Source organism: Malania oleifera, chromosome 12 (genome assembly GCF_029873635.1).
Source record: "Malania oleifera isolate guangnan ecotype guangnan chromosome 12, ASM2987363v1, whole genome shotgun sequence".
Classification (NCBI taxonomy): Eukaryota; Viridiplantae; Streptophyta; class Magnoliopsida; order Santalales; family Ximeniaceae; genus Malania; species Malania oleifera.
Genome location: NC_080428.1, coordinates 61,219,545 through 61,232,364, shown reverse-complemented (window position 1 = coordinate 61,232,364; position 12,820 = coordinate 61,219,545). Strand labels below are relative to the sequence as shown.

Here is a 12,820-nt window from a genome sequence, read left to right as displayed (position 1 = left end):
TAACTTTTCAATTTTCTTTGCCCACTTGTAGCGCTAAATGGAGGCTAAAATTGCTTATAAACAAATCGCAGGGAATGTGAGTGTCTTTTGCCAATAAGCTATTATAACATTAAAAACATAAATCAATATTATAATATCATATTATAACTTAATATCTTAAATATTACAACCCTATAGCATTATAATGCGATAGCATAAAAACTAGGGCAGTAATGTAGTATTAAAATGTTTATAATATTAACGTATTAAACAAGCAAACCAAACCACTCTTTTTATCAATAATCATCATGCTCACAGATGCAGCCCGAAACCCCTACACATTATTTTTTCACACGATGGGGCTTCTGTGCGACCATTAAGAGAAGTCTCGAATTCAGACCTTCAACTTGAATTTGTATAGATTTTGACAAAATATAATATAAAATTATATTAAATTTTATCCAAAATATATGCAAATCCAAATTAAGGCTTCGAATCCGTGCTCCTAGGATGACCTATACCTATGTGTCGTATTATTGCATTTTATTTTATTCTTTGTATACACAAACACCCAGCAGATATCACAAAGGTAGGGGGGGAAAAAAACACAACAGAGAGGATCAAAGTTCAAATGTATTGTCTGCAATCAATTCCCTTTTCAGAAAAGGCCTCCACAAGCCTAGGCAACAGCTTTGCAAGCATGATCTTAAAGCCCATCGAGCTTCCCCTCCGACTTCCCGGCTGCTCCATCTTACCCTGCCCAGAAGCACATCCCACTGCTGCTCCTTCCATGTACGCCTTACAAGCCAATATTATGTGCTGCGAGCGCCGCCTGAAGTGTTCCTCCACTAGTCTCTCAAAATGCTGCAACAGTTCAAATACTGGACATTAGGGGAGGATAAATTCACCATCTCCACCGACATTTTTGCTGTTGATGGAGGCAGAGTTTTGTCCATTAAAAAAAAAACTTCGATGAGACATATATATTGTGGCGTGCAAGATTGTACCTTTGGTGGTTTGTGCAGTACATACAGCATGGACTTGCAGGTAACAAGGAAGGCATCTTCATTGTAGCTTACAGAGTTTCTCTCTCCCTCAGCTCTTCCCATCTGCTTTTCATATCCAGCCTCATTAAAATATGGCTTTTCGTTAAGAACAAGGGCCTGGAGGGAAAGCAGAACTTGAAGAATTGTCGAGTTCCTGGGGTTCCACACTTCTGTGTCGGTTCCAGTCCATGTGTTGAGGAGACTCAGACAGACCTTTCCAGATTCATACAAGTTCGGGTTGAGACGAAGCCCACCAGAATTGTAATGCACCAACTGCAAATATTTTTATAGCAGAGACTGAATCAGGTTATGTCCTCTCCAAATGTCCAAGATGGCGCACATTTATATGAGCACTAGTTAGCAAGAAGTCGCTGCAAACGGAAATTATACAACTTACAGGTGGTTCATAAGGGTATTCTGGAGGAAGAAAAATGTCGAAGAAGAAAAGACCATCATGGTATGGGGTTCCCTGTGCCCCAACAATGGCTGCCCGCAGTAGATCCATCCTTTCTTCACAGATGCGGACATATATCGTTTCTGTCCCAAGTTACAAAAACGACCTTATTAATACTAGTACAGGAAGATTTGAGAATTTGCCTTTTAATATTCTATCTTAATACACTTGATAGAAACAATCATCATAAAATTAAAATGGCCATATTTTGAAGACAGCTTCATTAAGAGAAAGGGCAACAACTTCAACCTCAAACTTGGTAAAAAAATATAAAACGGGGCAACAAGATTCAAGCCCAAACCTTTAGAAACTGGATTCAATGCTAAGGAAATATATCTTCTTGATAATTCATTGCATGAAACACAATTGAAGTGCTGAGAAAAAAATAAAAAATGCAAAATTTGCTAACCAGGAAGATCTTTTCCTAAAATGCTCCATTCCTGCTGAACCTTCTTCAACCAACTTCTTTTTACCTGAGGAGAAAAGGGCAAAAAATTGTCTGACTGTTTAGTGGTATAATTTAAGGGGAAAAAAAATCAGATGTGCCTCTAACCTGAGGCAATACCAATCCCTTGTTGGCACCATCAACAAAGTGGTGGTCAGAGAAATCAGAGACCATATCAAACTGCCTGAACTGTTCAGGTACTTCACCACTGGATGAACATGGATATACTTTACCATCATGAATATCTCCCGGAAAATCATCCATAGCCAATGATTGCTCCTCGATGCAATGATTGTGAGATTCCAGGACTTTTTCATTGGGAATTCCAAATTCACTTCCACCTGAATTTTTGATAGGTAACATTGAGCTTGATACTGAGGTGGAACCAACTACACCAAATAAATTTGCTGCAATGCTTGTGAAAAATCCAATAGCTGCTTGAGGAAGGGAAAAGGAACTAAAATCCCATGGGTACCATTTGCAACCATCATGAGCAGCACTGAACTCCAGCAAATCCTAGAAATATTAGTACTGGTCAGGTCATAGTGAACAGGACAGAGATGGTGTAAACATTTTAACAACTTTTTGAGTTTATGGAGCAATTTGGAATTGAGGAACGGACCCTGATTGATGTAGGACAGGAAGCTGGACCATGGGTAATCCCTTGTTGGAGACTTATTCAGAAGAATTAGGTCAAGGAATTGTTGGGTCCAGTTAATAGTTTATTGACTGTTTAATTAGTAGTCCATTATGCGTACTAGGGGCTTGTTTGCAATATTTGTGTATTTTAGGAGTGCGTAATTTCCTCTACTTTTAGAGGTATATGTGTTATTTCTTACTTTAGAGGCATCCTTATAAATAGTGTGTGAAAGTCATGATGGAGGTGGTGGTCGTTGAGTATTTGCTAATATATTCCCCATCCCCACTAACTTCATGAATTTTTCTCAAGTGTAATTTCCTAAATAATTCCCAAATTTTCCAAATGATTGTCACCAATCAAAACTTTAAAATTATCAATATTGAACGTGGAATATTAATTGTGTATTAGTGTTTGTGTGTGTGCATGCAGGAGAAGGGGAAGGAAAGAGGTTTCACCTTCTCATTCTGGTGCAAAGATTTTTGGCCGTGCTCAATTCTCTCTTCATCAAATTCTTCAACATTTTCTTCATAATGTGCAGGATTTGTGGATGAACCTTCATCCACCCGAAAGATTTCATATGGTTCAACCTACAAAAGCATTGAGCAAAAACTTTTAAAAAATAATTAAGCCATGAAGAAACACTCTTACATTGAAACATGAAATGAGAATGCACAGACAAATCACAAATTGATTTCACAAGTGAATGAGGTTACTAGCAACATACAAGCCTTAACCGGTGCAAAGTATAGTCATTATTTCTATTACAGAGGTGTGCACCATAAACAAATCCCACTATAGAGCACAACCTCTTGCTGTGCGACTCCCATTTGCTCCATACAATACCAACAATTTGGAGAAATATTTAATGAGAATGGAGTCACAATCAGAATTTAAGCATTATTAGATAATTTTTTTGGGGGGGCCCCGCCGGGGGGGGGGGGGGGTGGTGGAGGGGGAGAGCATTAGGAGAATGCAAGTTCATGTAGTCTTACGATTTTTTGTTATTATCTACCAATTAAGGCAAAAGGTCAGCTCTATACCAAAGCCTTGCCAATTAGAGTTTTGGAAACTAGAACCATAGTTATTTGATTATAGTTGATTGTAAGTTCTTTTAGCAAGAAAAATTCACAATATTTTCCTCACAAGTTGCATCTAATCATAAAGGAATATTTTGAATTTGTCTAAAACCAATGCAAACACAATATAATGTTCCAATCACCTTACACTAGTCAACAAGAATTGCAGGTTTACTTAATTTTGAAAATAATCAATAGTTCGTACCTTTGTTGTTTGACCGGTAGCCCATGTCACCTCGACATCACCATCTTTAATTCCAGTAACACAGCCAATACTGGACAAGTAACATTTATCACAGTACTCATTCAGATCTCTACCACAGTTATGAGCTCGAAGAGCAACCATATTGCCCATGCTCCTTTCTGTGATTATGTCACATTTACAAGCCTGCCCATCAGGTTGATCCAAAAACTGGTTCTTTTCCAACCTAAATACAATATCACCAAGACAGTAGGTGTAATCTGGGTGCTCAACCAGTTCATAAGCACTCACAATTTCCTCCATCAGGTCACCCTCCTTGTCATTGGCTTGATTTGCAGAAAACCCTTTCCATACTACCCGAACAGTTCGTTCCTTCGAGTCCATACCTCCAACTACTCCCCATCTTTGGCTACTCGAAATAGCTGGATCATCATAAGCAGTTTTTTCCAGCACAAACTGCCCAGGCCAAAACTCATGAACGTTAACAATATTTACTGGGCACAAAGATTTTGATTCTAATCCCAATGAGCAACTACCATCCTGCCAGAGAACATCTACTTTTGTCTTTGTCTTTGAAATAACAAATATTTCATCAAAATCCATAGTGGGGTCCCTACCCGTAATTTCTCTCTCACATTTCCTGTACCCCTTAAGAAAATGCTGCTCTAGACTTCTTTTCCTGCCAGCATCTGGACATATACACCAATCACCAAGCTGCCAGAGTTCATGAGAAAAATGGGACAACAAAGTAAGTTGTTTCGATTCCTGCAAACAAGGAGGAGGAGAACTCGGTTTGCAAGCACCCAACGCAGAAGCAAGCCAATTAACATACACAAATGCAGCTTCCACAGCACACACAGTTCCTTCGTCTCGATTTCCCTTCCAAGTGCCACACAACCGCGTAGCTGATTTGGAAATAGTTGCAACTTCAACCAGTACTCTCTGTCCTGGATAATATGGGAACCGTGAGTCTTCAAGTAAGTTTGTAGAAATGGGTAAGAGCTTCTCTCGATCTACTGCAAGGACCTCGCACTTTGTCCAATCATCAAACAGAATGGTGACACGATCAATTACCTTATTCACCATTCCAAGCCAGGGACCATGAGCCACATAATCCCCCACCGTAATGGACCTGACCTTTAAAAGTTTTTTCGAATGTACATCCCTTATAATTCTGCCATGAACATTTTCCAAGTCCACAAACATATCAACATGCACCACTTTGCCCATCTGTCCATCTGGAGTAGATACAGAACACACAACGTCCCCATGCACAAATCCTCTATCAAATGAGAGGAAATCGTCAATTTTTCCAATGCTCTCCTCCAGACTAGACAAAATGCTCTGAGCTGTTCCACTGTACACAGAGTCAATTTCTTCCTGATCATCACTGATACCACTCTCACTGAAACTCTCCCATCCAGAATCATTAAGGAGCATTTCCATAATTCAGATGCCTATCAGAATATATGGGCCATTATGTTTAGAATCAATAATATGTCTACAAGTTGAGAAAGGAGATAAGACAAAAAGAATAGAGCCACAAGATAAAATTTCTCACCTTTCGATATCCACAGAGGGAACCAGAATTATATTTCTTTGTGATATTTTTCCTACTGCGTTGATCTTTACAAAATGGACCCTTAATTGGAAATGGATAACTTAGCAAGAAATGTATACACCTGCTCATAAATAAAGTCATACATGGGCATGAGAAACCTGTCAAAAATTTAAGCAAGAAAGAGTATTTTGAATGATAAATCATAAAACTAACAGTTCATATCAACCATGCTCAGTTTGATTGAAGTTAAGCTACTTCAGAGTTAAGGCAGTAAAACACAACCTAAACACATCAAACAAAGAAAAAGAGAGAGAAAAGGAATGACAATGAGAAGGAGAGAAGTACCTTCAAATGTGATCTTTCTTGAACCACCATCTAGAACATCTGAAATTCTCGAAAACTTCTGATACAAGAACTACGAATGCAGCTGGATACCAAAGGATTTATGGTAATAAAAGTTATAAATTTTTTTAGAGATATTTTCCAGATTGAAGTTAACTGCAAAGCAGAGATTCAACCAGTATCTCCAACAAAATATCTGGACTGCTAAAACTGGAGATTTAATGCCAAAGAAGATTTGCCCTTCAAGGTAAGGGGAGCCAACTTGGACTCCCAATTGCCAATGAAGATTTGCTGAACAAAAAGTCAAGAGGGTTATCAAAGGAGACAGTCCCAGCAGCAGAATTACAGCTGCCAAACGAGATTCTCCTAGCTTGAAAAGTGAAGTTCCCAAGAAGAAAAACCAAAAATCAGGAGTCTGAAGAATCAACCATGCATCTTTGACTCTTTGGAGTAATACCAAGTAGATTGACAACAGATGACTCCTCTAAGTGTTTACTCCCAAAGAACAGGTATCCAACTTTGTATCTGAATCTTTCTGAAAGGATATTTTCCAATAGAGCTTAATCTTCAAATATATGTACATATATTGCCAATGTGCCTGAAAGAAAATTTTCAAAAGCCAAGCTTAAATTGCCAAAGGAGATCTGCCCCAAATAAGCCCAAAGTTTGTCAGTTTTGAATGCTGCCAAATGAGATTTAGGTTGTATGAAGAGTTCAATCAACCAACATGAGGCCTCGATTAAGAACGAGTATATGTGAGCCAAATAACAGCAAGTCAATCAGACAAACACATGTTGCCGCTTGACCCACAGAAAGTCAAAGAGCCTGCCCTAACCAGTCTATCATTGCCATGGTATCCTGTAACATCACAGTTCATTAATAATTTGCAAGAAGATTTTTAACAAAAAGATAAATAAAGAAGAAGAATCTGAGAATGATAGTTCAATTATCAAATTGTTTCTACATTGTCCTAGGAGAATTGTTATAGTTCAATTATCAAATTGTTTCCACATTTTCTTATGAGAATTGTTATAGTTCAATTATCAAATGGTTTCTACATTTTCTTATGAGAATTGTCTTTCAGATAATGAAGAACTGAAAACAAATTTGGGGGCAAGTGTATAGATAAAGAAGAAAAATATAATAGGTGGGAGCAAACATAAAATCAAAAAAAGCTTTTGGTTTTAGCATTATTTTTTCCCAATACATGAAAAGTGGAAACTAATTAGCAGATTTCAAGGAATTCAATAAAAGTACAAAATTAATTCTCAAGAGAATCGATTGCTGAAGCATCTAAGTTAAAAACCTCTTGAATTTCATTTTCACAAATCAAAATTTGCAACACAAAAATCAATTATTTGCCTCTGTATGGATGTGTGTGTGTGTGTGTGTGTGTGTGTGTGTGTGTGTGTGTGTGTGTGTGTGAGAGAGAGAGAGAGAGAGAGAGAGAGAGAGAGAGAGTAAAATCATGTTCCAGCAGATAAAAGCCTGACTTATTCATGATTTCTTGAAACACACCCAAGTTCCACAAAACATTCTTTTTTCGACTGCCCCAAACCAAATGAACACAACACCTAAATACTACACATGCGCCCTTAGTATTCAAATCAAAACTTGACACAGCCAAATCAGGAGTAATTCTAATTGTTTTTAAAAAGAAAAAGAAAAAATCACATTATACAAGCCCAGAGATTCTTGAACCACAAAACAGAACAACGAAGACATCAGAGAATAGCAACGTACCAAATGCCGCTTCTGAAGATCATGGAAACCATCAAATGTGAGAAAATACCCAAATACCCAGAGAACTGCATGAAATCTGTAACGAGCTCATTATAAGAGAACTCAACCCAGAAGAACCCAGAAATTAAATCGTTGATATCTTGCTATTTTTCCAATTTTCCTACCCTTTCTCGCCCTTTCTTTCTTCGAGCCTTGCTCAAGAAAACCAACCAGAGGTTTTGATAGTGGGAGGATTCAGAGAGGCTCAGCTCCTCCCCAAACCTCATCCATCACGCCATTACCCAATCTCAAAACCATGCAGGGCTGCAGAAAGATCTCTCTCTCTCTCTCTCTCTCTCTCTCTCTCTCTCTCCGCCTCTGAACGTTGAGAATCGATGTGCCCACTAATTTCCAGAGTAACATATAGAAACCATGGAGCGGATACAAAAAGAATATACCAACGGCAACTTTCCAGTAGGGCGATCAAAGACATAGTGCTGTCTAATTGAACAGTGGGCTGTGGGTACCTGGGCATGGCGTGTTCGTTACTTGTGGTGGGGTGTGGGCTACTCTGTTTCCTACCAAAAAATTAGAGAAATATAAATTTTATACTTCGTATTTAATCCTTTTATATATCAAATGAAATTTTTTTTTAATTTTTTTTTGTAAGTAAAATGATTTTAAAAAGCGATAAAAAAAAAAAGGCAAATTCACCATTTTATTATGAAAATAAGGAGTACATTAATTATTTAATATATAAAAAATTAAATGTAAAGTATCAATAAAATATTTTTAGGTGTATTATTAGCATTTTTGTATTTCATAATAATGGTAAGCTAAGTGTGAAAGTAAATTTAAGATAGTATTTTTAGTTAATAAAAGTTATGTATAGTTTATGTGATAATATGCGTGAAGTTCAAAATTTTGTTTCTTTAAAATATTTAATTTTTAATGAATTTTCTATGTTCGCACATAATTTAGTCCAAATATATCGCGTAAATAGTAATATTTATTTCATAGAATAAGAATGATTTATAGAAAAAGTATTTATAGAAAAATAATTTGGGATTACTTATTATATGTATTTTTTAGATAACTATTTTAAAAAAAAATACTTTATTAGAAAATATTTATTTTTAAAAAAGAAAACGAATTTGAAAAAGAATTTTTTTTAAAAAAGTAGTTATTCAAGTGTAAAATGAACACTACTTTCTTACGTAACAAATACTAAAGTACTTTTATAAAAAAATATTTATTTTTTAAGACGTTTCAAACAGGGATAAGTGGGTTGAGGAGTAGATTCTTTGTCTATATACATATCAACTAGCTCGGATTAAGACACGATGATAAGAAAAAAAAAAAAAAACCACTCATTTAGATCTAATTTTTATTCAAATACACCGGTGTTTATTATATGTATTATAACAAAATATATGAATTTTTAAAATAAGAAAACTAAAATTATATTGAAGAGCATGAATTTTTAGATCTGAAATTTAGATTATGCATATTTAAACTAAAATGAAATGATGAAGTGTAGTTACTTTTACTGACCAAATTGAGTTTTTCAGCGACGCTGTTGGCTTAGGTTTGACAAAATTCCCCACCTTTTTTTCCCCCACTCAGCATAAAAAATACGCAGCATAGAAAAGAAAAATAAAGAATAAATGTGAAGGGCTTTTTTAGGATAAGTTCAAAGCTCTTTATGGGGGTTGACATGATATACTGATAGAATGCTCAGTGCCTACAGACCTGAGTGGGGGTAAGGGGCTGTTTGGTTTTGCCCTGCAGATGTAGTTTTTTCTTCTACTTCTCAATCCAGCTGTGAACTTCAGGGATGCTGAAAAATGGGAAATATTTCTACAAGAGTTGGGCCTGTTTGGATTGGGAAAGGAAAGGGAAGGGAAGGAAAATGAGAAAGAAATTTATTTTTATTGTATTTTTTGTCAATATACTATTAGAAATAAAGTTCACTTTATTATGATTGCAGTTTTAAAAAATAAAAACAAATGCTAATTTATGTAGAATTAAACTTCTGTTTATTAATTTATTATATAGTTTATTTTCTATTTTACTTTCTTTATTGATCAAAAGTGAAAAGTAAATTCTTTCAAAAAAAATTTGGATTTGGATTTATATTGTATTTGGATTACATGTAATATAAAATTATATTAAAATTTGTCCATATCGATCCAAATCTAATATTTGAAATTCATGCATCCAAACGTAGCGTAAATTATATTAAAAAAAGAAGAAGGGTTTTACCTATCAATAAACAGAAACAATGCATGTCATCCAAGTTTATGCATGTCAGGAAATTGAAGTTCAGCTAAAAGCAAGGTCAATTTCATTGAAACTAATGGGCATGCTGTATGGACTTCTAACTGTATATGACATGTGAGTATTACAACTCCTGTTCTGTGCTTTGTTATTCCCAAAGGTGACTATCGTTGTCAAATAGCTAGAGCATTATGTATATAAGCAAAATGCCATACTCTATTCTTCAAGTTTCCATTTTCAGGCTCAATGTCTGCTAACACTTTATTGCACATTTGGCAATTGGCATGTAGAAATAGAATGGAATAAGGAGGAATGGAATCAAATTGCTCACTTGATGAATTTTCATTTCATTTCTTTTCCACTCAATTCCATTCTGCCACTTGGAAAACCACTTCTATACAATTCAGTGATCAAAGCTAGCTCATCCAATGGCTACCTGGTTAAGTGCCCAACCAAAGCTATCATTATGTAACATGATCTTCCCTCCATATAATGCAAGAAGAAAGGGAAGAACACAAAAGCATAGTGCAAAATTCATGGTTTTGGTCTGTTTCAAGAAGGAATAGAGAGAGAGAGAGAGAGAGAGAGAGAGAGAGAGAGAGAGAGAGAGAGGAGGGCAAATAGACAACAAGGTCCTCTTTTTGAAAATGTTTGCAAAGACAAGATGACATGGTTCAACTCCATTTGGCTTTTAGTCGGTAGAAGCCCCCCACTGGATAGCATCACTCTCCACAAACAATAAGCCAGGAGTTGATTATTTTAGTAAAACATGAATTAAACGTAATAGATTTTTACGCACAATCTCTGAAATGCTAATGAGTGACTTGTGTGTTGTATAAACGCACTACCCATGCTGGAAAGAGAAATGCTACTTGATGTTTTACAATGAAAATGACTTGTTCCTAACTCCCTTTCCCGGCCACTACGATTTTTTTTTAAAATTTTGTGGTGGCTTTTTGGGGCGGTTTAAGAAGTTCAGTTCTTATCTCAATCTCCTGCGACAGGAAACATAATGGGTAGCAAGGTTTTACAGAGAAACTGGGAAAGTAGTGTATTATATGTCTTGTGCGCTATAAAACTAATAGAAAACATAAATTAATCAACAAAAATAAAATAAAACGGTGCATAATGGCCTGTGAGTCACGCAAAGGTTGACAGTATTGCCTCCTTACATGCAGGTGATACTGGTGGACTCTAGTCTCCAAGATTAAACTTAGCTCGGCTCGCAAGCAAACGGTAGTCACATTCGATTCTATCGACTTGTTGGTTGAGAGACATGGTGAATACTTCAAATCAATGCATTATAACAGTAGTATAAAAAATTATGGAATAGAGAAGGACAAAAAAAAAAAGGATGGAAAAGGGAGAAAAGGAATGAGAGGAGAGAGGATACGATGGGGTGGTTTGGTTCAAGTTGAACACACTTAAATAGAGATAAAGACAACTCTTCATCAAAGGTAATTATACTAAAAAGATATCTATTATAAACAGGCACATTTTTAAATAAAAGATAAACTGGTAAAATCATATTAAGAAACTTCTCTTAGATTTTCAACCAAAACCAGCACTCTATTCTGCCCAAAGTCGCCCATTTACCAAGTTAGCGACCCAAGCATCAAAATGCAGCAAGCTCAACTTGAAAAGGAATGTAACTTTAAAGAAATATATCATCAGAATTTTTTTTTAATGCTATTTTTACTCAGCATTAAATGGAATATCCATTGAAAAAAGTTTTGTGGGGGAGGGGGAGAAGCATTAAGCAATGATACTATTATAGAAACTTGACTCTGAAAGCTTAAGCCAGAATAGTGACCATTCCCCTACTTTGCAAGAGGAGTACCAATACAGTGATAGGATTGTTGTTTTTTGTTCTACATTGGTAGAAAAGTTATTTTAAATATTTTCTTTATTTGTCCCACATTGATGAGAAGTGATTTTTAGACTTGAGGTTGAAGTTATATAAAGATGTCAACTCTCCATTTGTAAAACACACCTCAAAGTTATACTTTATCAAGAAATAGTGGATTGATCTTCGGCGCCCGAGGACGTAGGTAATTCTGTACCGAATATTGTTAAATTCTTGTCTTATTTTTTTACTGTCTTTTATTATTAGTTTCTGCATTACTTTAGTTTTTTATATATTCAATAGCATTAGTTATAGTATTGGTGTTTCACATAAGTGGGGTTTCCGGCACAACAATTGGTATTAGAGCTAGGTTGAATAGTGTCGATGCAGAGGTGTTCCTCTGTTAGGATCCTTGATTCCACATTTGATGCGTAAGAAAGACCTTATCTAAGCGAGTGCTCAGAGACCATTACTGCTCAGTCGCTTCCTGGAGGTCGGTCTGATCAAAATGGAATTTCATAAGATAAAATAGAGTAGACACAGTTGGTACGTACTATTCATATTAGGCCTTTTGCTTTGTAGTTGTTATTGAATATATAGAAGATGGCAGAAACTGTAGAAGTAACTCAATCCACACAAACTCCAACCTCAACGGCTTCGACATCATCGTCAAAGACAATAGCTAATGCTTGGTTTGAGGTGGAGAAATTTGGTGGTACCAATAGTTTTGGTATGTGGCAATATGAGGTGATGGACATCTTGTATCAGTAAGAATTGGATATTGCTTCGGCTGATATGTAGTAATCCGAACCAAGAAAATAAAAAATAAATAAAAGAAAAGAGAAAGAAAAAGGAAAAAAGGAAGAAAAAGGGTTTGGTCAGGACCAAACCGTCAACGGTTTTCCAATAGGTAAACTACCGAGAGCTGTTTAAGGGCCAAACTGTCGACGGTTTTGTCAAGCCCAGAAAAATTGTGACGGTTTTCCTGCGGGCCTGTTTACTTAAGGGCTAAGTTATGTTTTATTTTTTTCATAACTCTCATATCCTCTCTCTCTCTCTCTAACCTAGGGTTTTGGAAGGCTCTCTCTCTCTCTCTCTCTCTCTCTCTCTCTCTCTCTCTCTCTCTCTCCCTCCTAATCCTCCCGGATCATCTTTGCAAGTGCTTTTCAACTCTCTCTCCCTTCTCCCGGCACATAGGCCATCGATATTCGGTAGATTTGTGCGGTT

At 36.2% G+C, this 12,820-nt stretch overlaps 1 protein-coding gene across 1 annotated transcript; it reads right to left on the bottom strand.

Annotated features, from left to right (window-relative positions):
• Positions 1-245: 245 nt before the first annotated feature.
• Positions 246-8,018, bottom strand: LOC131144872 (probable ubiquitin-conjugating enzyme E2 24). The gene is made up of 10 exons (XM_058093793.1): positions 7,489-8,018; positions 5,749-6,603; positions 5,404-5,524; positions 3,846-5,299; positions 3,020-3,151; positions 2,033-2,440; positions 1,889-1,952; positions 1,423-1,562; positions 987-1,298; positions 246-843 (listed from the first exon to the last, which is right to left on the bottom strand). Exons 4-10 carry the CDS (start codon positions 5,286-5,288, stop codon positions 607-609), a joined length of 2,736 nt encoding a protein of 911 aa, XP_057949776.1. The 5' UTR covers positions 5,289-5,299; positions 5,404-5,524; positions 5,749-6,603; positions 7,489-8,018; the 3' UTR covers positions 246-606.
• Positions 8,019-12,820: the final 4,802 nt, after the last annotated feature.